Genomic DNA, 27,556 nt, shown 5'->3' with positions numbered 1-27,556 from the left:
CTATCTCGTTGTTCTTTCTGTCTGTAGCGAACGAACGAACGAACAAACAAACAAACATAAACAAACAAATAAACAGCAATGTTCTGTGTTTTCGTTGCTTTTTCACGATATCATTACCCGATTTCGCTCCTTTTCACTCAAACTATCTTTTCTCTTCTTAATGCCCGAGCTTTCTCAGAGTGCAGACTTTACGGCAGTGTGTAAAAATGCCATCCACTGTCAACTAAGAAAATTATAGGAACCCCCTATTATTGGATATCACATTCATTTACTCTTAATCATTGTGTTGCTTACTTCTGGCAGTTACAAGACAGACTTGCCACAATTCAGTGCTCGGACTTAAAAAGATAAAAGTTGTAGCAAGTTTTCCAATAACACATTCATTTTGAACATTAATTTCACATGTATTTGTACATAATATTATCTAGTATTTTTGCATACATTGTATTTTTCTCCTTGAATTTGTATCAACAAAAATGTGATATTGGAAATAAAATCTCATTTGAATTGAAATTGAAATGAATTACAATGTAGTTGCAATGTTAATCCCGCTTTGGCCCTTTCCTGTATCTCTAGTGGATAAACATCGCCCTCTGCTGATGACTACCAGTTACGATTCTTCGACGCAGTACATCAACGCCACATTCTGTCAGGTAATGAATAACTTATATAGCCGCCACACTTCTCTAGCACTTTCCTTTATAGCACTCATCGTGTTTTGGGGAGATACAGATACGATGACAAGCAAATCACACAGGGCCTAACCCTAGAACGAAAATAAAGAAAAGAAATAGTAAATTATACGAACACATGCATTCATAATCAGTATGCATCCGCAAGCAGAGCTTCAGACACACCGGTAGTTTCACACGCGTTCAATTCTACTGGCTACATGCAGTGGTGATGCACTTTGACAGAGTTTCCTCATAGCCATGTCCTTCAGAGTGGATGGACTTAAAAAGTTTCGGTCCTATAATTGCTTCCTTATAAACATCTTTATTGCTTCATGACATGAGAGAACCCATGAAATAAGACAAAATTGAAGCTCAAACTTCTGCTTTCGATCTTGGCCTGCGGTCACGTATTTGAGTGAGTTGTCCCCTGCATTTTCTTCCCCTATTCTTGACATATTAATTCAGCATTGTCCAAAAAAACAGGGTGTATTATATCCGTTAGTCAACATGAGGCTTTGTTTTAGTTTCGGACACAATTAATTTACTTTAGAATTTTGGTGATATTTTCACACGCTTCAAATCTTCATTTGATTTCTTGTAAATTTCGAATTCTGATACTTCAGTCTGTGACATTTGTGTGACTCATCTGATTTTTCATTCTGAAGTAAGATTAATATCAAGATTTGTAAATATTTGTCTAAATGAACAATGCTTACACTTATACATACCCCAGTCAAATAAAGCTATACAAAAGTATCATTGTTATTGTGTCTTGATGTACATTTTCTGTAAACATTTTAAATGTGTTATTCTATTTTCTTCTTCTTATAATGATATTAATGATGATGATGATGGTGATGATGATGATGATAATAATGATGATAATAATAATAATAAGTGTTATTATAATATTGTCATTATTATTATCATCATCGTCATCATAATCGTCATTATTAATATTGTTGTTATTCCTCTAGCAATACCCTGTTATCAATATTATCATTGTTATCATCACTATCATAATCATCATCATAAGAGGTAGTTGTATAATTGCTGGTACGGTGGTGTCAGCAGTGATGTAATTATCATTTTTACTTGGCCAGGCTTACAGGGAGCGAGAGAGGATAATCACAACGCAGATGACCCTACCGAGTACCGTCGTCGACTTCTTAAGCCTCATCTACGACTACCGCATCAGTACTATCGTCATGCTGAATGACGTCATGGACGAACAGGTTGGTATCAGGGTCATGCGGCGGATACAACATTTAATGACCAAGAAATGTCTTGAAGTTCAGTATTGTCACACTCGTCGTGCTCTGCTGAACTCCATCGGCAATGCATGATTATCATTGTTGCTTAAAACCAAGGACCCGAAGGAACTGGTGGCCATTTCTAACAAAGTTTCAAGAGACTTGAAGCTATCCCAAAGCTACGCCTGTAATTCGAGCAAAGCAACGGCGTCAAAGAAAAATATGCCTAACCAAATCAAACTCTAAACGTTTGCTAAATACATTTAAAAGAACTCAACTTCTGACAGTTTATTCTGATGTTGATGCAAGGATTCCACATGATTCTTTTGATGGTAATCCCGTTTTCACGGTTGCCTCTTTAAAACGCTCAGACAGCACGCTCATGCAGTGAAATATATTAGGAAGATAAGTCCTCTATCTTTAGTTAAGTTTCCACATCATTTTGCCATCCTCAGTCCCTTCCACACAATGCGCCCACTTTGTCGCCGCCTTTGCCGAACACCATGTCAACTTCAACCCACTGCACCAAACTAAGAGTTCGGCAGATTTTCTTTTTCCTCAACCGTGACTGACTTCAATCTGCTACTTCTTTCACCGTTAAAGGGCGTTTACGTTCTTTGAAGCAATATTAACATTATTGGACACTTTTTTTTTCTTTTTAGATGAAGATTGAAGAGTGGTGATAAATAGTTGCAAATGTCTGTCGAGTTTAGTCCTACCAGTCTAGGTGTGTGTATATCCCACCTGTAAATATTGTGTGTGTATACGTTTGCGTTTGTACGTGTGTGTGAATATAATAAACCTGGATGACCACGTGACGTTACAGCACACTTTCATCATATCCAGCAATAACAAAGTCATTAACGCCTTAATTTGACAGAACTAATAAAGCAAACGATAGGTAAGGGATAAGGAATGCTACACTCCAGCTTTCCTGACCCAAGCCACGAAAAAGCTGTGGCACGAAGAATAACATCTAATTATGCAATGTACATTCTTTCAAGCCAGTTTCAACTTTATGGTTGACGTTGAATATTTCCAATGAGTTTTTCTCTCTTGTTATAAAACAGTCTGCGTCCATTTACTGGGACAAGTCCAATCCCAACATCACCGACCCCTTCTCCATTGATGTCCTTGGTAAGGTCGAGTCGGACCACTGGGTTGAACGCACTTTGGAACTCAAGCGTCGAAGGGTAAGCACATTCGAGGGTAACAATAAAAGCATTGAAGAGCGACAGTAAAATGTACGGTTATTTCCTTGTGCTGTAGTTCTTTGCATTAAAATGAATAGGATCATGCCTTAAAATAGATGATTTCCTATCGTTTCCTCATTCTTAATGTCCGTAATGAATATGTCTACATTTTTTAACGTGTTACGATAGCGGGATGGAACATAACGCGGAAGTAAGGCGAATTAAATAAAAAATCAAAACATACAATCAGCGTAGGTAGATGTAGAAAGCATCAGAAAAATGGCAGGAAAGGTATGGTGGAAAAGTGTTGGACTAACCAGTATTAAAAGAATCTCAACTAACATGGTGCATAAAATCAATAAATCTCGAATACAATCAACTTTATGTGCAACTGCTTTGATCATATGTAATCAACTGATGCTATATCTCTTTGAGTTTTGCAAGTGTCTGGTGTGTCCTGGTTTGCCAACAAATAATGTGGCCAATATAGCCACTTGAATTTAATGTAATTATTGCAACATCAAACAACTTATGGCCGGTGGGTTTGATGTTTCGAAGAGTTAGGGGCTTTTGATTCCTGTAATGCCACTAAATCAATTTTGTTTGTTTGTTTTACAGGACACGCGAATTGTGCAGCAGTTTCAGTTCACATCCTGGGTCGCGGTACAGTCAGACGGCTTTTGCCAAAACATCCTCGACTTTTTACATCACGTGACAACGAATCATGACGATGATGACAGTCCAATTCTTGTTCACTGCTTGTAAGTTTTTTTTTCCCCTCCAAGGGTTGATATAGCTTTTGCTTGATGATGATATAAATAGACAGCCGTTACCATTGTTACACGACCCTGAGTACAGTAGACCTTGTTTCTCCCTGTTTGTTTTGTGTCTGTTGTTTCTGTTTAATCTGCAGTATCATTCATGATGGCCCTCTTAGATATTCACGATGTCGTTGCCAAAAAGTGATAAGTCCATGAGCTCTGCATTTTTATTTCATGATTGAATATCATTATACTCGCAGTGATAGTGATAATTATGCGCTATAAGACATGTAAACATGGTTTAAGCAAGAATTGGCATGAGAAGACCTTTATTTCTTATTTCAGTCCGAAATCTACAGGAAGCAGATTTTAAATATATGTGTATGGTCTTGCTCTTGAATATGGTATAAGCCCATAATGTTATCGCTGAAGAGTTGTGATAATCATGTGACCAATTGATAGTACAAAAAAACAAAAATGACGCATAGAATCATCACTAGACCTCTTTAATTTCTTTCCTCACCGCATCAGGAACGGCATCGGTCGTACAGGGGTGTTCTGCGTGATCAAAATGAGCATCGACCAACTCGAAGCCGAGGGCGTGGTTGACATCTTTCAGATAGTCAAGACCTTACGTAATGACAATCAGCAAATGATCCAATCCTTTGTAAGTTTTGAATTACGGCATCGTCCATCAAAACCAAAATAATAACCTCGAAGAGCAAATCACTTGTTTAAAAAGAATTAAAACAAATTATTTTTAATGCGTGGAAATTTTGAGCAATCGGATGGGTAGTTACTATAGGCTGTAACTTGGTGCAAAGTATCGCGACATATGTATTGTCCCATTATGATATCATGTTTTAATGTGATAATTTTGATACAACCTGTCAGTCATGGCTGATGTGACCGTAGCATATCTCATTGTCGTGGGTTTGGTGATGATAGTCACGTTATTCACGGAACATTGACAGAAAAAAACAACAACAACACGGCTTAGCTCTAACGTAGTACATTACAGCTATGATGATATCAATAATGTGTGCGTGATTTTGAAGAGTTTCTTTTTAATAAAATGAGACAGGGACGCAAACGTTGTATGGTACAATGCAACATGTACTCAAGTGTGCATTTACACGCTTGAACAGTCTTCATTGCAATAACATTACTCCAGAATGTCAAGTCAGTAAATTTCTGAAAACAAATTACCCGAAACACCCTTAGAAACTAAGAAGACATCAGTAGCATTTATGATTAACAAGAATACATAAATAACAGGCATTAAATGCAACTTTGGAACCAGGCAACAACATACAAAATCAAAACTGTCTAATGCTTGTTTATTCAAGTCCACCCTGCACTGAAAAATCCCAACTTGTTTTCTTTAGTGAATCACCGCTCTTTGACTTTAATGTCTTTTCTCATCACAGTTTGTAACCTGCATTCGAGCACGACCAAGCATCGTATCACATGGTGGGGATTTCCCCCAAGTCGAGGAAGCCCAAAAAAAAAAAAAAAAATGCTTTGAAAAGTTTTGCGGTATAGGGAGTGGGCATTGCTTTTTATTTTCTGTTGGAATTCCGGATTTCGAGTGTATGGGGTAAATCAAATTGATTTTAAAAAAATTAAGAAAAATGACTGAAAAAGTAGATTAATTAGAATGTATCATACTCTGCCACTGACTTCTTATCTGAGAAATCTGGGATGAAAATAACCCAAAGAAGCCTCAAATGATAAATAATGGAATATTGACTAAATCAAATATGTAATGAAATTTAACGAAACAATGAATATCCTCAGTGATAAAAAGGCTTACTGTGCTGCATTTTTGTACAAGGATAATAGTCAATATTGAAAGATGAGAAAATTGAAAAACATCTCAAGAGATAAGTTTGAGTGATTTCGAGACTTAAAGTTATCAATGAACATTAGATTACAAGAACAAGACACCACAAAATATGGAGAAATTTAATCATTTTTTATAATGCTTCTTTCTTTATATTTCTCAAAGCAAGGGAATATGTATAATGTGATTAACAGACAATAACGGCATAATTATGTAAAAAAGGGAAGTGATACATATCCATAATCATGCAATAGTGATAATTATGTCAACATCGTAATAGATAACAAAGAAGGCGAGAGCAAAAGAAGCATAAACTTAGGTTAAAGCGAATTTCTAAAACTGTGTGATTCAAATATGAGAAATATTTTCCGAGCAACATGAGCAGAAATATTACATGAAGTGAATGTTGTACTGTAAAACGGGTAGGAAGAGAGAAAATGATATTGCTAAAAGAAAATAGGAACAAGGATAATCCCATTTATAGGTGAAGAGTTAAATTGATCAAATTTCGGGAAGATGACAATGGATAAGGAATTGATGAGTAAGCAACATTTGCAAGCAGACCATTATTTTGCTTATAAATGTGTGCAAACTTCTATTAAAGATTCATGGAAACATATTAGAGGAAAATCTAATGATTATCAATTTGACGTGGTCGTGGTTTTTTATCCGTGTCAAACCGGGATTTCCGAATCTGTTATCAAATCACAGGACGACTACCTACTGTGTTACAGCATCATGAATCACCATATCACGTGCAACAAGGACAGGGTGGACGGATCGTACAACCGCACATCTCTCGACATGGCCTCCAATATCTCCGAGGGGGATGAACTCATCGATGACGAGAACATATTCTATGCTCAGATTGATGACGACGACGATGATGAGGAAGTGGGTGGTGTTGAGGACGTCGAAGAGAGAGGGGACGAGGGAAACGATGGTCGACATGAGACAGATAGAGATGTCAATGATGATGATGAGGAGGAGGTTGATGATGCTAAATACGACGAAGAGAGAGGGAACGAGGGAAGCGATCGCCTCAATGAGAATTACAGAGAAGATGTCGACACCGAAATGAGGGACGACAAACAGTATGATGGTGATCAGACTGAAGTCGCCAACGATGGTGACGTGGAAAGCACTCATGATCTCGACGACTTTGACAAGTGTATAGGAAGTGATAACAAGGCCGACATTTTAACCTATTTTTGACTTCTGCATTACAAAGTGCTGTTGACCGAACATTATTAAATCATTGTATACATAGTATGAGTGTTTATGACTGTGCTCATAAAAAATAAGCCATTTCGCAGTTCCACTTTGCGCATGAGCAGGAAAGGGTCATTCGTACCAGTGGGCATGCTGGTTTTTAAATTCATTGGAATAAGCATTTGTGGCGTAAATATTATTCATGTAATCATTATTAATGCTGCTTGCTAGCACATCCACCTGACAGGTGGTAACAAGTGGTAATTGGCAATAAAAATAGAAAACGATTGTTAATACATTCAATGCAAAATGATGAAATGGATGTTTCCCAAGTGTTAATTGACGGCTCATTCTGGTCATCAGCTGGTCTACGCAAGTTCATTCTTTGTTTGGACAGGAATAATGAATCCCAGAAATTGTTTCGTAAAGCTTATGCATCATGTCGCTCTGAAAACGAGTGAAGTGCCCCTTACTGACTGAGGGAAAAAAGGAAAGAAAGGTAATTCGTACCAATGTGCCCATAAGACATAAGTTGACTCCGAACTGGCTTATCAATATAGTCATTTAATCATTATTGCATATCAACCTGGCGGTAGATCAATAGTTCCACTGTCGCCCTGAATAAAAACCAACACACGCCCTCTTTCAAATAATTAAGCACGTCCATTGGAGTGATCCTGTCCAAGCTTTGAAATGATCTACGACAAACATTACCTTGTGTACATTGTTATCAGCCGTCCATACATCCCTTTTTCACAGTAGTCACCGTAGAAATATAATCGAATCTATTGCGCCCCAGCATTTAACAGCTTATTCTTCTTTTGACTATTACTACCAGTCAGTCCTTCCATGAAATATGTGTGAAATCACAGTTCAACAAAACTCAGTGACATTGCTATACCGTATTGAAATTTCGTTTTTATTTTTCGTATGGTATACCAAAGTACTATGAGTTTTTTTCATTGTTTTGCTCGATAAAGGCAGATATGGAATACCATGAAAGCATCACACAGCAAAATTTTAAATAGAATTGTTTTGTCCTAAGTATAAGTCAAGGTCGATAATTTTGTCAACCATCTGACGCGTTATCATACCACTCGCTGATATGTTTTGCTGTACATTATAAAGGCAATGAAGAAACTTTGTTAACAACTTGATATGTTTATGTACATGTATGGACCAACGTATCTGCATGTACAATGATAATGCAGGAACCAATAAATCAAATCAAATCAAATCAAATCAAATCAAATCAAATCAAATCAAATCGAATCAAATCAAACTATCCATTCCTCACAATTTACCCCAGACACTGTAAATATAATGTTCTGATGAACCCTGTCAGCAGCACTACCTGTCAATACTAAGCACCTGTTTTGCAGCTTAGCTGTCAGTGACAATACGAAAGTAAATGGAAGTGCATAAATACTATGAACTTGATCATTGATGAATATAATATGCAAATGAGAAAGTTTGTAATAAATGAAGGACTGTACTAGTGTACAATAACTAAAATGACGATGCAGTGTATCAAAATCACAAACAATATGATGCGTAATTTTCAGAATGAACATTTGTCGTTTGTGCTGACAAGTCATCCTGAAATGATTAGGAAGAGTCGTGAGAGTGAATTCATCCCGTAGTGTCAGTATAACTGGTTCCGAACAGCTTCCGAACAACATGGAGTTTGTGTGATACATGGGAAATTATATGTCGAGAAGTAACCAACATGAACAATCCCTTGAGTCGACGGTGGTCAATATTATTGCAGTCGTGGATGATTATGTTCACCGCCGAGGGGATAACTATAAAACTTGATTAAGGAGAGGGTGTTATATGTGTACTCTTGTGATTTTTCTAACTTGCCTTCTTGTGTATATTTTCACTGTATAGCATCGATTATATATTTTTCTATGTCCTTCCTTTCTGAATGACATGGATTTAGAAACTGTGTTATTGATATAGCTAAGATCTGGTCATCTTGGCAGACTGAAAACATTCCATTCTGTTCACCTGTTGGTATGTAAGCCCGTGCAGTAATATGCACTACTAGTACTTTATTCTTTTATTGTCTTCATGGTCACTGCATTCTGTAATGAGTTGGCAGCGTCCTCGTAATTTCTCCCATGTACATCCAATGTCGTGATTCAAAGGTAGATCATGTCATCAAGAGAATCGAGCCTAACACGCTATCTACTTTGCTAGTAGAAATATTTTCCACTTGATCACCAAGGAGATTATTAAGGGACTTTTGATGTAGGTACGTGGAAGCTGTATAGAACACGCATTGAATATGACAGATAAATAAAAGTCTGCGCATCCTTCGTCGTCCTGCTTCAGACTATATCTACAGTTAACGGTTACACTACAAAAGATCAATAATTCACCAAATGGCACTGCAATGGCACAGTAAGTACATCGAGAAAGTTTTCTCTGAAAGACAAGATGAAGGGCATTAAAAGCACTCTATATATATATCTGATGGGAAAGATAGAGCTATAGTCCTAATTACAGGCCCGCATAGACAAATGGTTAGTGGCATTATTAAATCCCCTTGGAATTTAAAGCAGGTATATGATTGTCCACATGATACATGAAACCAGAAAAAGGGAGAGAGAGAGAGAGAGAGAGAAAGAGAGACAAAGAAAGAGAGATACAGACAGACAGACAGACAGACAGACAGAAAAACAGAATAGACAAAGAGCTGACGAGTGTGACGAGAAGTCTAGCATTGGTATAAGATATTCCCAACAAACTTTTGCACAGCACAGATTGACCACTTGTTGCACACATGGAAAATAACATTGTGGAGTAAAATCCGAAAGAAAGATGTATGTTGATATTATACGCTCTGTGTGTCCGATTAAACGAGTTGGACAGCAGAATTCCTCGTATATCATCACGCATGTTCCCTCTGGAGCAGGGAAATGGGTTGGATGAAATAGAGGAATCGATACAAGCTGCATAATGAGTATGTGATCAAGGAGTGTCATAACGGTGATGTGGTCACAATTTGGTAACGACGAATCAGAATTAACTTACCAAGTTTGACTCACACTGTTTTGCTTAATGTATAGTGAAATTATAAATGTTTAGTCGGTCAGTACAAGAAACAAAGAAATAAAACAGAAAGAAAGCATGAAATCAATGTATAGTAATGGTTTTATATTACTAATATTCCTACGGAGTCTATTTCAGTATTCATTTTAATCATCATGCGTTGGTACATTCAACTCCGAAAATAATGATATGGTCTTGGTTGATGTAAGAGGTCTGTGCAAGAGTTTCATCATCTAGCTTACGAGTTGATATAATTCGTTTGATTTCTTTCTGACAAGTACTATCACATTATATTGATTAAATGAACCTATTGTGTGCACACTTAATGGATTCTACAATTGTTTATCGTGTGGCTCCTATTAGTTCAGTGATATACGGCTTGAGGAACTGGGGACATGTGGGTGTCCACTTCCAAAGTTCTGTGTTATTTCACAAATGCGTATGAAAATATTCGGTTGTGACATGCAGTGTCTCTTGCTATCATCTTTATGCTCATACAATTTCCTCTTTGCTTGCAATTCAACAATGGGAAAATATTGATGGACATAACCCTTACCACTAATTGGTGTCAACAGCTAAATGTGAATTAATCATCGTTAATTTCATTTTAATCTAAAGAAATGAAACCAAAACCATTGATTCTCAGTTGGCAATAAAACTCGTCCTGTGGATGTTAGTGCAAATATGGAGATTTGATACCCCATTGGTATCGAATCAGCGATTAATCATTGAAAGTTAGGGACTGAAGATATACCTTAATCGATTTATCAAATTTACAATGTTGCGGACCATTCACTAGTGACCCGTCTGAAAGGCGCCATTCAACGCCCAGGTGACAAATTATCAGGTTCCATGATATCGCTCCTGCGACAGTTGCTCCCATGATCAGCACGCTAAGCCCAACATACACTATTATATTCTATTCACAAACAAAACCCTAATCCACAGCCTAATCATCACATCAAAGTAAACCTAAAACCCTAACCCTAACCCTAAGTCCTTGGAGAAAATAAGATCAGAGTATTTGTCAGACTAGCAAATGTCGTGTCATCAAATTAACAATAGCAAAGCACGAAATGAGTGTAACAAATCAAGAACAGAACATACTGTGCTATGTCAGGCAGGCAACCAGGTGCACTGCTATATACTCAGTAGTAAAATATAATGTAGCCAACTATTCACTGTCGTTATGAATTTATGTAAACTCCGTACGCTACATTCTCCTTTTCCTCTTTTTTCCTTTTAACCTTGTCATTCCTTTGGGGAGATGTTTACAAACACTGTCAACAAGACTGTGGGAAGTGGCAGTTACTACAACATTTGTTTATGTAAACGTTTACGAGAGAAATGATAAGAAAAAAAAAGGAGACTTAAGGGCTTTTTACACTTGTAAATTTTTGCTTAGTCCCGTACCAACGGTGGGGCTAAGGGGGGGGGGGGGGGGGCCTTAGCCCCACCGTTGGTACGGGACTATCCTTAGCCCACTTTCTGTTTACACTCGTTTTTGCCAAAGTGGGCTAGCCCCACCGATAATCCCGTACTATCTGGCCCTGCAAAACCTAGCAGGGTTAGCACCGCAATTGCGGTGCCAAGCAAGTGAGTGTAAACAGAACGAAAAAATAATCCGGGGCTAAGCGACGGAGGCGAAGTCCGACCCCCACTGACCAATCAGAAACGAGGTAATCAAGTGCTGCCGGTGCGTGCGTGTACGTGTACAGTGCACAGCGTAATCATGAATATTCATGTGGTTTGGAAAGTCCGGGGCTAAGAAATACGAGTGTAAAAAGGTCAGTTTTCTCCTTAGCCCCGGACAAGAGATAGTACGGGACTAATTGGCCAGTGTAAAAAGCTGAAAAAAAAATGGTACGGGACTAACGATAGTCCTGGGTCAGAGAAAGTCCGGGGTTAAGAAACACAAGTGTAAAAAGGGCTTATGGTTGAATGTTTTGAATTTGTATTATGTTGACCTGGAGAAAATAAAATAGTCTATGGAGGGCTAAAAAGTTTGGACAAAAAAAACAAGACTGTGGGATGGTGGTCTTGAGAAGGTTAATTTTCCTTTTCACATCTGTTCTTTGAGATATTGTGTCTACATTACATGAGAGATATTTCATTTCGTTTATTTCATTTCCAACTATGCAAAACATTGGCATACACAAAATAACACAATATCAATACAATTAACAAGTACAAGTAACAAAGAAAAATACGCGAAATCAACAGTATAATTCACTACGCATCACATAATCAGATGAAATTGAATTACAATTAAAGTTGCGGGAAATGGCGGAGACGTGCTGAAAAGCCAAGCTTGTAGTTTGCAGTCTCCTCGTGGAAAAAACAAACAAACTAACAAACAGCTAATAACATAAAGGAAGCAAAATATGGCCTATTGTTGTTTTTGATTGATGGTAAATGTCCTAGGGGTGAGGGAACATAATCAGCTGTGAATCAAACATGCGTTAGCGACGTGCCTGTTGTCTGCTGTAAACATTAAGTTATCTTCACCACCTTACCTTAAATGAAGAGCATAATATACACAGTTAACTTATTAAAACCAAGTTAAAACAAATAGCAGATGGTTTCGTGGACACTGTTTCTCACGCTTCAACAGAGGTTACATAAGTCTAATGATTAAATAGTTTTAATAGCCAGATGCTGAACATCATTTTCACGAGGCAACCGTGCGCTGTCGACATGGAAGGAAAGCTACATCTCGTCGCCTTACTGGCGGCGTTCGCGTTCTTCGCCCACGATGGCGGTGCCGACGCTACGCAGGTCGTCTACCCACTCAGCTATCAGGTGCAGACTCCACAGATCGCCCTGGCGTCGCCCCAGGGAATCCGCTTTGCCTATCCACGTGAGTATCCAGAAATTATACAAAAAGGTCCGATACAGCGTTTATCTGAGCAATTCGAAAATTGATTTTGAATCTAACATAATATTGGCGGCTGGTATACTGTTTTTCACTTGTTTATGTTGTCAATGAAATAATTGAATTTTCAAAGATAAAGCATATAAAACAAAAGTAAATTCTGATTTAATTTGAGCTGTAGGTCCTATGTTGTGAAAGTATTTGAAAGTGTTCCCTTACTGGAATATCTTTTTTCTTCGATCTCTTCCGACAAATGACACTGGTATCATATAATCCTCAAGTACAGTTCTTTATCAATTCAAACGTCAAATGTGTGTAAAAATACGTAAAGTCGGGTAATTTTGATATAAATGTTATCAATCTTTGCGCATTTTCATTTCTTTGCGAGTCCCCGTGGCTATACCAATATGTAGAATGTACCGTTCATTATGCAATGAGTCATCAATAAGTTACTGTGTTCCTGTCCTTGGGGTAGCTCCAGCTTGGCGTATACTCTAAATATATGTATATATATATATATATATATATTTTTTTTTTTTTTTTTTTTGGCGGAATCACGATGCGATCAAAGCAAATAAGATTGCTCTTAACTCCATCTCTTGTTTAGGTTTCTACAGCCATACATATCCGTTTGTTGAGTGTGGGAGAAAGATGTTTGAGAATTAATTACAGTGATTTATACAACTTTTCTTAACCAGGGAAACTAATAGTGATATGTTGGGAATATTTTGTGAAATCCATGCAAATTAATTTTCTTGTTTTTAAGCTACCTTGGCTTGCAAATGTTATGATGTGATGATAAGAAGGATTGTAATAATACTAAATTGAAAAGGAGTAGTGATCCTGATGATGATAATCTTTTTTTGGGAAAAAGAGCACTCATGGTTGTGCAATAATGTATTTCTGTATCAGAGGTGAGTTGACATCAAAGAATGATGACAAAGTGGAGAGTCGTGTTGAAAGGGGGCCACAAATATTTGAAGGTTTTTTTTTTCTTTACGAGTAAATCCATGACAATAGTCGTTTTATCAGGAAAGGGTAATCACGTCAAACATATCATTACGTATGCTTTACCCCTGTTCCACAAAGATTTTTTTTTTTTTTTTTCATCGGTCAATCGTCCAAACCAAGGATTTTTGTTTCCGGCCACCCACTGAAGTGTATCGGATCACCGTCTGATAAATCCGACTTGTGTTGGTCGACTATCCGGTCAGTTTCAGACATGTCTAGTCCCATGAGGCAAGAGGATCGCACGCAATATGTCTGACACTGACCTGATAGTCAACCATTACGAATCGGATTCATCAGACTGCGATCCGATACACTTCGGTGGGTGGCCCGAAGCAACAATCTTTGCTTCCAACGAGTGACCGATGAATGAAAAAATATCTGTGGAATGGGGGCATTAATGTAACGTCCCTTTCAACCACGTGGAACATGGTATGAAAGTAAAATGCAACAAATGACGTAAATTGCATAATTACATAATTATGGCGTGAGAGGGATTAGTTTGTCATGGTTCAGAAGTTATCTAAGTCATCGAAAACAATATGTTGCATTCAAATCCAGTCACTCACCATATTCTAACGTGTGATGTGGTGTCCCTCAGGAATCTATCCTCGGGCCCCTTCTTTTTTTATTTACATTAATGATATTATCAATTCCTGACTTCATCTTATTTGCAGACGACTACAACGTCTTTTATTCCCACAAGGACATTGTAACACTAGTTGATACATTAAATATGGAATTAAACAACATCTCGAAATGGTTTAGAAGTAACAAGCTTTCATTGAATATTGATAAGACATGTTTTATACACTTTCATTAGCTTCAATCCCAACCCACCCTTCCTCAAAGTATTTTTATTGATGATATAAACATTGCTGAGAAACATTCAACCAAGTTCCTAGGAGTGACCCTAGATAGCAATCTAATTTGGAATACTCGTGTTCAGAATATTATAACAGCAATATCTAAAGCAACTGGTGATTTAAGGAGAATAAAATATTTAATTAACGATCAAACTTTGATAATGTTATATAACACCTAATTTTTACCATAGTACTGCATTATTGTATGGGGCAACTGTAGCAAAACTAAATTGAACACAATTTTTCTTCTCCAGAAAACGCTCTTCGTATATGCACACATTCAAATTTCTTGGCTCACACTGATCCCATATTTCATTGCCTAAAAACTCTAAAGGCCCATGATATACATTTATACCTAACTACCATATTTATGTATAAACACACTCGAAATTTATTACCATTTTTTCATAGTGACCATATTTACTCATACTCTACCCGTCGTTCCCATGATTTTCATTTAAGTAATCCAAAGCTTTTACTTGCTCCAAAGTCGATCAGACATCACGGTCCGGATACATGGAACACTCTTCCTGAGGAGTTGAAACTATGTGCCTCCTTGTTTTCATTCAAAGCAAACTCAATGAAGCACATTTTATTACAGTATACTTCACGTACGAACTAAAAACAAATAATTTACGACTTATGTTGGTCTCCCGATAGCAACATCGCATATCGTTCCCTCTTCCAGCAAGCCAATTCTATTATTCTAAATTCTAGCCTATCTGCCCTTGTGCACTTTAAGCACTTGCACGAACATTCACTACCATCACAAGTCAGAGTTTATTTTCCCCTGCTATCTTCGCAGCAGAATTTGTACACTGCAAAAAGTCTGGTGTTAAAATATGAAACACCGAGCTGGTGTTAAATTTCCGGTGCTCATTCAGGGTGTTAGATTAACACCTCCCTGTGCCATTTCAAAATTTTAAATTGTTTTTGAATAGTTTCTTAGTTACTGCACTTCTTGTTAATTTTGAACTTCAAAGATGATAAAGAATTTTCCGATAAAGTACTTGATTTTTGAAAAAATCTGTACAGACATTTACACTACAGTAACACCAGTTGGTGTGTTCCCCTATTGAAGGGTGTTATACCATTGAAATTAACACCACCAATATCAAATCAACACCATGCGGTGTCATTATTGAATTGACTCTAGCGCAGTGTCAAAAATATCACCAGCCACAGTGTCAAATTAACACCACTAAGTGCCAGGCGAACACTTTTTAACACCGTCACAATGTCATTTCTACACCTGTGGGTGTGGTCCTCTATTGAAGTTTGATCGGTGTTAGATTTAATTCCATGGTGTTAAATCTAACATCGATGTTTTTACAGTGTATTGTTACGAATAATGAAGCGTTTTGTCAGATATATATATATATATATATATTTTTTTTTTTTGGACAAACTGTTATAAGCCTAAAAACCATTGCATCTGATTGGCTGAGAACAAATTTTGTCAGACAAACGCTTCATGAAATGCCCTCAGGTCAAGTTATAAGGTTATCATGATTGGAAGCCAAGATCAGGGTATGCGTAGACGGCACTGGGGACACTTGCCATCCTTTCCTTCCAGCGTAAGGAGGGAGAGTGATTGAGCACCAGTGAAGGAGGGTAGACCTTAGCCTATGCCTGCCACAGAAGGCTATACCTTGAACGTATATCATTGGCAAGATGGTTGCTAAGATGGAAGGCATGGGCCTAATGGTAATCTTGTAAAGGTTGAGGCAAAGTCTCCAGAAGGAGAATTACTCCTCTATTGTCTTGAGATGGGTCAGTACTCGGCTAATGTCATCCAAGGACCTCCTATGAGACGCAAGGGTAAGATCATCTGCACGAGCAAACTTCCTTCATGAAGTGATTATCATGTCACCATGTTAAAAGGTGTGGAGTTAGTTTATAGCCACCCTGGAGGAGGCCATCATTCAGAGTCCTAAGTCAATTGGTCTGCGAAATCCTGAAGCTGCAAGTGCTGAAAATTAAAGACAAGCAGTGTGAAGTTGTTATAGCACTGCTTTCAGAATGAGGCAGCACTTTAGAAATCTTAGAGCCTCCCTGGACATCATACGTAAAGACATCACTGCAAGAAAACTGGTGGTAAAATCCATCTATCGCGAGAATAGTGAAGCCTTTCACCTATCATGGCTACATTTAGGCAACAATGTCAGCATGTCTATTGTCAGATAGCTCTGTGGTGGTTGCTGGTAAGGTTTGGCTTTGGATCTTCTGTAAAGGAGTGCTCAAGCAAGTCCCCACGTCTTTACCTTCTTTCTATGGCAAGATCACCCAGTGACCCCTAAGTACCTTGTAAGGCAATTACAGGATTGCAGAGGTGGCGGTCGGGCAGGGCTGGGCAGTAGCAGAGGTGGGGGCAAACAGGTGTAAAACAAGCCCCTTGACTAAATGGACTCATCCCATTATATTCATCATGAATCACCTGCATTGAACTAACATTGGTAAATATTCCATAATTCCACAATTCATCACTGAAGGAAAGGTAAGAGCAGTGTACTCATCTCCAGACACAAAAATGTGTTAATTTTGCGAGTGCTGTTCGTTATTCCGAAGGTTCGCTATTTCGAGGGTTCGTTATTCCGAAGGGTCGTCAATCCGAAACACACAAATTCCCTATACCTAGGGGTTCGTTAATCCGAAAATGAAAAGAGGTTCGTTAATCCGAAGGGTCGTAAATCCGAAACACACAAATTCCCTATACCTAGAGGTTCGTTAATTCGAAAATGAACAAGGGTTCGTTAATCCGAACATTTGTGGCGTTATTCCGAAGGTTCGTCATTCCGAAGATTCATTAATCCGAAAATGAAATTCGGAAAAATGAACCTTCGGACTAACGAATCTTCGGATTAAAGAGTTTTCGGAATAACGAACCTTCGGAATAACGAGCTGTAACCAATTTTACAGTGGCAAGTACACAAGTTCATGCTGTTACATTTTAACCAACCTTGAGCAAATAGGTGAAAAATCACGCCATCACAGAACCAGTGGTAAATCTGATCTACTTTATACAGATCAGACAGAAGGTCATTTGTCATTTGTATTTTCCAGCAAATCATACTCTGGGTAAACATGAAAACCTTTTTTTTTTTCTTAATATCAGAGATTTGAGGGAAGGAAGTGGGGTGGTCCCTTCTTTCAACTTTCCCCTGCCTCATGTTCTTTCTCGGAAGAGGGGATTGAACATAATATTGCTTTTAGATTAGAGTTATTTTAGGTACAAGTTTGTAGTTCGATATTTTAGACAGTTATTTGGAAATTTCATTTGTGTTATCATCTGAGATTTAGCTTCAGTAAATCAGAGTAAATTTTATGAAGTTGAACATCTCAAGGCAAGTAAGTATCAAATGTTCATGTCTAATAATTCCTGATAAATGATCGTGATGTTGGCATCAATTCAAGTTTTGTTGGGCTTTTTCCCAAATTCCTTGTGAAAAATCCAGATTGAGGAAGCAAATATGGATGATTGCATCACAAATAAAACAGCATTAAACAACCTTCTGATTTCTTCTGATTTCTAATCAGCACCCAAATTGATAAACAGTGTTGCTGCATGACAGGAAAAAAGAGAAAATTCGTTTATTTCCGTGTACATTTTATCGTTCATATTGTACAGGGGTATATGAGTGGCATTCATTTTGAATTTTTGTATTAAGAAGAACATTATAAGATTACAAATAATATATTTTCTGTTTGTTTGTTTGTTTGCTTGTGTTGCAAGTGGCACTCATCAGATTTGCACTGCACATGCAAAACTTGATAACAGCGTAGGTATGTGGCTGGAAAAACAGCAAATTCGTCTTCTATTTCTATGCATATTTTTTAGCCATTCATAAAGTACATGAGTATAGGAATGGCGGCCATTTTGAATTGAAAATAAGCTTAAAATACTAAATGTACCTACATTAAATGAAATTTTTCTTGCATGTGCAAATAGAATTACTCTAGGAACAAAAAATTTAACTAGTTTGATGGAATAATCGCTCATAAAATTGACATACATGTAAATGGGATTATCATGGCCAGCATATCTGGCGGGCATTTTGGATTTTTGCATTTTGCCGAAAATGCTCAAGGTTACGCGAGTGGCATCAATCGGATTTGGAATCAGCACCCTCGAATTGACAAGAAACCATCAAAAAACATTGTATATATCGAAACACAAGGTTAGGTGCACTTTCTATGGAGCCTAGCCTGGACTATTAAGATTCTTCTTGAAGACATCAATGCTTACATCCATGCAGACGTTAGACGCAGATACACTGTATTTCAAAGAGACACTCTTATGTAGGCAAGCTAAGGATAGGAAAAAGGTAAAATTGATATAGCCAAGTTCAAGTTCAAGTTCAAGTTCAAGTTCATATTTATTCGTTTCTTCCACAATACACAAACATAAATCTCACTTTTTTAAGTGACAAAATCAATGCATACAATTGTACAGAGACATACAATAATAGGAAAAAAAGTAACAGTAGCGATAGTTGCTAAGATAACGAAAGTGAAATAGTTTTCATTATATGCACTATGTGAAAAAAACGGAGGGACCCACTAAAAAGACAGAGCTTGTAGAGTGTGGGCCCATCTAGTATTAAAAGCCCGATGCAAAAATTGAATTGAAAACAACAACAAATCAGCACAAAAAGTTCGTCACAAAAAAGTTTGGCAGCCCACTAAGAGACAGACAAACAAACAGTTTACATACAACAACAATAAACAGAGTAATCAACATGAAACAGGACTGGGACAGCAACAAGACTACTTGTAGGAGGGGAAAAAAAGAAAAAAAAACTGACTAGACGACACAAGAGGAAACAAGACTATAGCGTGATAAAGAGGTAACTGAATAGACAGGAATATGCAACACAGACAACGATCCTCGGAGGTTTGAGGAAGAAGGAGAAGAAGAAAAAGAGGAAGAAAAAGGAACATAGAACAAACCCTTCAACTACGAAGTATAGGTTAAAGAAAATCTTATAATCAAGGCTTAAGCAATAGTTACAATAATAAAAAGAACGGCAATGCAGATATTGCGGATGAGTAACAAAGTAAGCCTATAAACTAATCTGTTTCTGGGAGTAGTCATTATAAGATTGTAAAAGAAAAGACTTTAATCTCCTTTTAAATGAGTATATAGATGGAGCAGATTTTAAATCATGATTCAGGGAATTCCAATAATTTGGTCCAGTGTAAATAAATGTATTCTTTGCTAAAATCGTTCGAAGAAGTGGTAAATGAAACTCGTTAGAACGTCGGGTGGGGTAATTATGGAATGATTGATTTTTTGAAACATAGAACCAAAGGTAGGTGGGAGTAAATTGTTATCATACATATACATAAATTGACCTAACTTAAATAAAAATAATTCGTTGATTTTTGATAGCTTATAACAGTCAAACAATGCATTTGTATGTGAACGTGTAGGAGAATTAGAAATGATACGGAGGGCTTTCTTTTGCAATAATAACGCTGTATTCAGCAGTGTCTGATGAGTATTGCCCCAAGCTAAAATTCCATAATTAAGGTAGGGGAGTATCAAAGAGGATTATAACAGTAGTAAGGTCTTTTCGGGAATACAAAATGTCAGTCTATTCATAACACCTATATTACGAGAAATAATTTTGCAGATATGATCGATATGTATTTTCCAAGAAAGTTTATTATCTGCAAAAATACCAAGAAATTTAAAATATGACACACTTTCTAAATTACAATCATTCAGAACTATTTCTGAGTTCAAAGAATCAACAGTATTGCTGAAAAGCATATATTTTGTTTTTTGAACATTCAAAGATAACTTGTTAGCTCTGACCCAGTTGGTCACTTTTTTCAATTCCGTATTTACTTGTTGAACAAGAACATCGATATCGTTATTGGCAAGAAAAACACTTGTATCATCAGCAAAGTGTATAAAAGAAAGTAGCTCTGAAACAGAGGAAAAATCATTGATATAAGTTATGAATAACAACGGCCCTAAACATGCTAAAAGACTTCCCTGTGGAACGCCACACTTAGCATCTCTTATAACTGAATGATTATCTTTAACTGAAACAAACTGTTTTCTGTTAGCTAAATAACTCTTGAACCACTCCAAGGCCTTCCCGCGTATTCCATAGTGCGATAACTTATGGAGCAAAATGTTATGATTAATTGTATCGAAGGCTAGCTTGGAGAAGTCCAAGAACGCACATTAAGACACTTTTCTGAGATAAAAATATTAGATTATAACAAAACAAGGAAAATAAAAGGAAAGTGTCGTCCTGTGCATGAGAAATAAAGACATTCAGATATTGATCTAATTATGATGATGATGATGATGATGATGATTATCATTAGTGGTAGTAGTGGTAGTAGTAGCAGTAGTATTATTTTCTTTGTTACTTTTTATTCATTTCATCTAGTGTATTCATTTTTTTTTTTTTTTTTTTTTTTTTTTTTGCTTGAGCACTAGCTGATGGACCTGTGTGGAAATACGCATCGAAATGTTTGTTGATCTCAGTCAAGGCGTGAAGACTGGATAAACACAGATTAACTTTTTACCATCCATATTTCATTTATTTTTTTTTTTTTCAGATGAAGACGGGGTGTCCCTTGTTGCATACCACTACAACATCAATAGACCATTAAACGGTGTTGCTGCTGGTGATTACAACTATGATGTGACCGAACCCACAGGTAACGTTACAGAAGTTTGACTGTCATGTTTGCTTGTTTGTTTGTTTGTCTTTACCATTATCCTGATCTCCTGGAGTTTTGCAAGCCGTGAGCGTCAGAAGCGTCTGTTTTTGATCAGTTCTCTCTATTTTGAGCTGGTTTCTTTACCTACATGACTAATCTTTGTATAACTTTTAGAATTCTGTTGTCTCTTCCTAAATGTTCTTCCTTTAAGTTGAAATAATAATTATGGTTACGAGCAACAACAACAACAACACAATATGGGTGTGTTGAGGAAATTGCAAAAAGTGTGTCAGCTTCCCTGCACTCAAGATCCGGAAACGAGAACGTAAAGACACATTGTGTTTTTAATATAATTACACAGTTGGTTTACCCATGGTGATAATCATGATAATGAACTTATACTGCCCTCTTTGTAAGCTAAACTAGCCTGGCTCTTTTTGTCTGTTTGGTATACCGGTGATCACAAGGGTAATAAACCATTTGTTTGTTTGTTTGTTTTTTGCTTTTCGTTTGTTTGTCTATGGACTGATCAGAGAAGATGCTAAACTGGTAGAAGTTTTGTTGTCTTGAACGACATAACAGCATGTAATGGAACCCGCTGAATAATGGAAAACAAAGTTATTTCAGATGTTACTCCTCGGTCTTCTTTGACGGAATAATCCACCTGTTTGACTGAAAATTTTGTCTGTTTTCTTTTGCTGTGTTTTTTGTTCCTTTTTTTTTAAAAAGGAAACTACTGGGTCCACGAGAAAACCGATATAAACCCGCAGATTGGTGACACAGTGTACTACTGGGTGTATGTGGTCTACAACGGAGTTGGATACCAACTCTTGGAGCAGTCCTGGGCTGTACCAGGTACGCATGTTTTCAGGGCGATAAAAACACACCCGTGCCCTTTATGATTCTGTACTTCAGTATTTGCTCTCAACTCTTTTAGGACTTTTTTTCATATGCATTCTCATATGCACTCGACAAGTCTATAGACTTATGAGCTATTGTATTCAAATAATGCAATGCAGTATCTCCTTGACAAGATGTATTCATGGTAATCTCTATAAGGTTCCTAAAGTTTGCGGTGAAGGCGTACTCCAGCTTGTGTTGGCAAAAGAAAACATCTTTCAGTGACTATACATGAAAGAAGAGCCGTGTCCAGGCGTCTATGCAATTTGAAAACAGTAGAAAACTGGTTTATGGTACATAATAGTCTAGCTTGCTTGCTTGTTGTATTTACTTTTTATCGATATGGTGTTTACTAAGTGGGAGCATTTTGTTAATTTATGTGTTTGATTTGATGGACGTTAAGTCATTGAAAAGAAAAGAAATCCACTAGGATAAAAATAGTGAAAACGTTATTTCAGTTGAAAATGATAGCTTTAAACTTCTTCTTGTTTATGTGTCCGTCTATAAGTTTGTTGAAGAAGAATTTACCTGACTGACACAGTTATTTTTGAAACACGTGAGAAGAAATGTCACTTTACGTAAAGTTAGTTTCGATATTACAAATCAGACATATCACATGAAAGACAAAATGTTCACCTAATTATCCTATTGGATTGACGAGGTAATATCCGTTGCCTCACAGAATGATGTCCCATCGCCCTGAAAGAGTTAATTTGTCTTCAAATCTACTTTCATTCTTATCGAATAAAAAAAGAAGAGGTCACATTCTTCACATCAGCAAAATGCGTTTTGATAATTAAACAATTCATGGGATTTAAGGTGGAGAATTGTAGTTACTAAATAGTTGAAAATGTAATCATGCTGTGAGATGATGGCATCCATTCCGGATCTAATCTGTAAACGGGTTGAAATCGATATCAATATTCAAGGAAAAAAATGTGAATATCTAGTCTTAGAATTTCGCGACTTTTCTTATTTGATACTCGATATCTAAGATCATTTATGTACATGCTGTCCGTTGGATTTGATTGTGCTTATAAAGTCAAATTTAACCTTGAGCGGCATCTTACATAAGGGAAATAAAGTCAAAAGATTGGAAACTGTTTAAGCAAAGTCGGGCTCCTTACATCTTTCTTGATCTGAAATCTGAATCACAACTTGCAAACCCGTTTATTTCTTTTTCTCGGTCTGTAGAATGAACATTTAGAGGAAAAATGCCTCAGAATAATTCGTGTATACACACTGATGAATGTTTAAGTGTTCTGTCACAAAGGCATGGTGCCATTTGTAAGATTGTATCAATAAACAATGACTGCAAAGTTAAATCATATTTCATTCAGCTTCAACGTGAAAAATAAATCCCTCTCTCACATCTACCTTTTGCGGGTTGGAACATGGAATAGACACAATATCTGTTAAACTCGTCTTGGGAATTGCCGTTCTAATTTAACACTTAACCAATGTGATAAACCAAGACTTCTCTCAAGTTGTGCCATTTGATAAAGTTACCAGTAAATCATAGCTCATTCAGCTTCAACGTGAAAAAATAATAATATCCCCTTTTCACCTCTACCTTTTGCGGGTTAGAACATGGAACAGACACCCTATCTGTTAAACTTTCTTAGGAATTGCCGTTCTAATTTAATGTGATAAACAAAGACTTCTCTCAAGTTGTACCATTTAATAAATGAGGACATTATCCTTGTTTTGTTTTGTGTTATGTATGTATATATATGATATATGTATATATATATTTTTTTCTTTTTACATGTATATATATTTAATAATATATATATATATATATATATATATATATATATATATATATGCATTTTTTTTTCCCTAGAGCCCACTTCTGCGCCTGCCACTACAACTGCACCAACCGACGCACCTGTGACCAACCAGCCCGTTTCGAGCACCCAAAGCCCGGGAAGCGGATCCACCCCATCCAATGGAGGTGGAGGAAGTAGGTTAATCTGTGATCTGTGATTGTCTCTTTCTCTCTCCGTCTCTCTTCTCTGTATCCTTTCACTCATTTAAAAACGGTTTTCTAGTTGTTGTTTTTTTTTTTGTTTTCTAGTTGTTTTTTTTCGATGTTTATTTTTTCTTTCTTTCTGAGCGAGGCGGGAGAGACAAGATTGTTGGAGAGCTGGATACGGTAAAGTTGCAGTTTTGTTATAATGCTACAGTGACTAAGTATACTTTCAGGGGTCTGTTTCATAAAGAGCTACTATCGATCTTACGCTCGCTTTATTGAACGTAGCTCAGTGAATCGAGCGTAAGTTTAATCTTGAACGTAAGTCTGTTTCATAAAGAGACTTACGCGTGATTTCAAGAAAAATAAACAAGCGTAACTTGCAATCAATCTCAAAGCTGTATATGAAACGCAATGATTGCAAGTTGCGATCAATCGCAATGAATTGAGCGTAAGTTTAAACTTTACGCTCAACCTCTTTGAAACAGGCCCCAGATTTTACTCCACTACCTTCATTCATATCGTAATTAACAAGTATTTACAGACACAAATACTTCATCGGACAACATATGAATTGATATAGGCCTACGCAAGAGCAAAAAGACACTTGAGGATGTATTGCAGTTAAATTGTAGGCCCTATTGAATTGTGGCACAAACCTTATATCCTGAGGGGTGGGGGGGGGGGGGGCTGAGGCAAAACAGGGTCTCGAAGATCAATCCGCTTGCCGTATTGACAAGCATGCTCCAATTAAGACAAAAGCGAAATAAATGCGAAGGATAATCCTGGCATGGTATCATCTACGTTCGGAACTTTAAGATAAAGATAATAGTAACACAAACATTTCCTTTCTCAGAGGACACACACATACCCACAAACCACATACTTTGGAAGAACATTCTAGGCTGGGGACTGATAGATAGATGGATAGATGGATAGATAGATAGATAGATAGATAGACAACTAGATAGATAAATAGCTAGACGGATAAATAGATAGATAAATAGAGAAAGACAGGCAGATAAGAGAGAGAGAGAAAGAGAGGGACAGATAAGATGAGAAAAAGAAAAATTTCGATAGTTTTTGAGACTCCAAATATGTCTTGAATGGATGTCTGGATAGCTGTCCAAGAAAAAAAAGATGCAGATGCTTTATAGGAAATGAAAACAGGCAGTTTCATTCATTTGATCTAAATACCTAGCCGATGGTACGAAGGATGGTACAGAGAATGCACTGATGTCGACCTCGTAGTGACATCATAGTCTTTTGGTCATTTTTGGTCACCTTTTGAATTTTGAACGACATATTCGTTTGGGGTGTTTTGCTTACAGAGAGGTGTGTATTCAATATCATCCAATCAAAACACTGGAAAAGTTTGTGAGGTAGCGCCCTGGCTGGTTTTTATTTTGCATTCAAAGTGGGGACAAAGAGGAACTTCAACTCAGTTCCAGCAAAGCAAACGTCATTACGATATGTATATATACACTTATCGAGTTCATCGTTCTCTTGGGACGTTACAGCAAATTAGCCAATCCCTCTCCACACCACTCAGAGAGGGCTCATTTAATGTTGATTAGGATGAGTTCCTTATTATTGGCACAGTCCAAGTTGAAAGAGTTCACTGCGATACTTCTCTGTCCAAATTCGTCCTTTGAACCGTTACAAAACAAAAATTCGTACATTATGAAACTCTTTCATAACAGCATGTTGAAACACAGTGGACTCTGGCGTGTATTCAAACGTTAGTTCAACCCGATTCATGGATCGTCGCTGTGGACTTAGACCACCCTTTGTTAGCACAGACTCAAGGAAGGACCATCTGATATCTATCTTCCATCACTTAGCGCTCCACGCGGAGGTACCATCTAAGAACAGCTGGACCTTTTCTCATAGGAAATTGTATCTTATCTTAAGTTAGATATAAATTGTGAGAAATGCAGTAAATAATTGACTCGGGTAAGCGGCAGGCCATCTTAAGAATTGCTCCTGGCACACCAAATTTGATATTTTATCACATCTGTACCCCTCCTTATGCCTGCCCTTGTCTACACAATAGGCACAAAGAACTTCTAGACCTATAAAACTGTTTTACACATTCACTCACAAACATTCTGATAACCGCGGCTAACAACAATGATTTTTTTCCGTTTTTTTCCCAATGATCTGCACTAGATAATATAAAAACTTACAGGGTTAACATCAAAGAGAATACAGGGGTAAATATGCACGGACAGCGGAACAGGGTATAGGTTGCTGCTCAGATAATTTTTACTCCTTAAACAAGCAAACAAACAAACAAACAAAAATACATGTAAGTCTGAAAAACTTACAAATCCCATCATTAAGTCAAGGTTTACGCTTACAAATTATCCCCTTCTCCTTACCCAGCATTGCCCACAGACCCAACCGTGCGACGTAAGCTATGTAAGACGAAAGTCTTTTCTTCTCTCTCCATCGTCTCCAGCACTCTTCCCCCCGATATTTACAAGTATATTATTCCCCCTCTCATGCGGATACCAGTTTGATTATTAAAGTAAGTTATAAAATTCTAAAAGGAAGGAAAAATCCCCTGCACCTTTTGTTTATGGATAATTTTATCAACCTCACTAGGATGTTATCCAAATGAGTAAAGTGTTAACATCAAGGAAGATATCTACTGCAACCAAGCTCAGACTAGTAAAATGTTACGTGCATTCAACTCTCCTTTACTGTTGTGGAACACGGACATTGTACTTGAATTATATGAAAAGGCTGGCTGCATTCAAGATGTTGGTATTCAGACGCCTGGGCCGCATATCATGGTCAGACAGGAAAACAAATCAGTATGTTCTAGATCATCTTAATGTCACAAAAACTTTGATGAAAGACATTAAATCAAGAAAACTCAAAAATTTTGCCATGTTAAAAGACATCAGAAAATCCAGAAAAGTGTACTGGAAGGGATAATACAAGGCAGGAGATGCAGAGGACGCCAGCGCAGTGTGTGGTGTGACAACATAAAGGAGTGGACAGGAAAGAGTGTGGACGCATGTGGTAAAGCGGCCATGAACAGAACAGAGTGGAGGTCCATAGTCGCCAACCTTCGGACTGAAGACGGCACTTAAGAAGAAGGATGTTGCATGTAAGAGTTGAGCGTTTTAATGAGGCATTACATCGAATGCCACAATTACGGATCGATCATGTTAGATAAGGGGTTTTTTAATCGATATTTTGGATTTTCTTTAACTGTGCGGGAAAGAGGAAATA

At 37.2% G+C, this 27,556-nt stretch overlaps 2 protein-coding genes across 2 annotated transcripts in view; both read left to right on the top strand.

Moving 5' to 3' along the window:
- Nucleotides 1-6,942, top strand: part of LOC140236505 (receptor-type tyrosine-protein phosphatase epsilon-like) — a 39,038-nt gene extending 32,096 nt beyond the window's left edge. The window contains exons 12-17 of the mRNA XM_072316427.1: nt 577-653; nt 1,778-1,909; nt 2,998-3,120; nt 3,739-3,881; nt 4,413-4,548; nt 6,439-6,942. Coding sequence (XP_072172528.1) covers nt 577-653; nt 1,778-1,909; nt 2,998-3,120; nt 3,739-3,881; nt 4,413-4,548; nt 6,439-6,942 — 1,115 coding nt within the window. The remainder of the gene's footprint in view (nt 1-576; nt 654-1,777; nt 1,910-2,997; nt 3,121-3,738; nt 3,882-4,412; nt 4,549-6,438) is intronic.
- Nucleotides 6,943-12,518: 5,576 nt separating this feature from the next.
- LOC140236718 (beta-1,3-glucan-binding protein-like) overlaps nt 12,519-27,556 on the top strand; it is a 33,573-nt gene continuing 18,535 nt past the window's right edge. Inside the window, exons 1-4 of the mRNA XM_072316641.1 lie at nt 12,519-12,859; nt 21,331-21,432; nt 22,165-22,290; nt 24,182-24,301. Of these exons, the coding sequence (XP_072172742.1) occupies nt 12,655-12,859; nt 21,331-21,432; nt 22,165-22,290; nt 24,182-24,301 (553 nt within the window). The 5' untranslated portion in view covers nt 12,519-12,654. The remainder of the gene's footprint in view (nt 12,860-21,330; nt 21,433-22,164; nt 22,291-24,181; nt 24,302-27,556) is intronic.

This window comes from Diadema setosum, chromosome 13 (assembly GCF_964275005.1).
Source record: "Diadema setosum chromosome 13, eeDiaSeto1, whole genome shotgun sequence".
NCBI classification, from domain to species: domain Eukaryota; kingdom Metazoa; phylum Echinodermata; class Echinoidea; order Diadematoida; family Diadematidae; genus Diadema; species Diadema setosum.
Note: the sequence above shows the minus strand (reverse complement) of the source record. Positions and strands in the feature narration are given on the sequence as shown.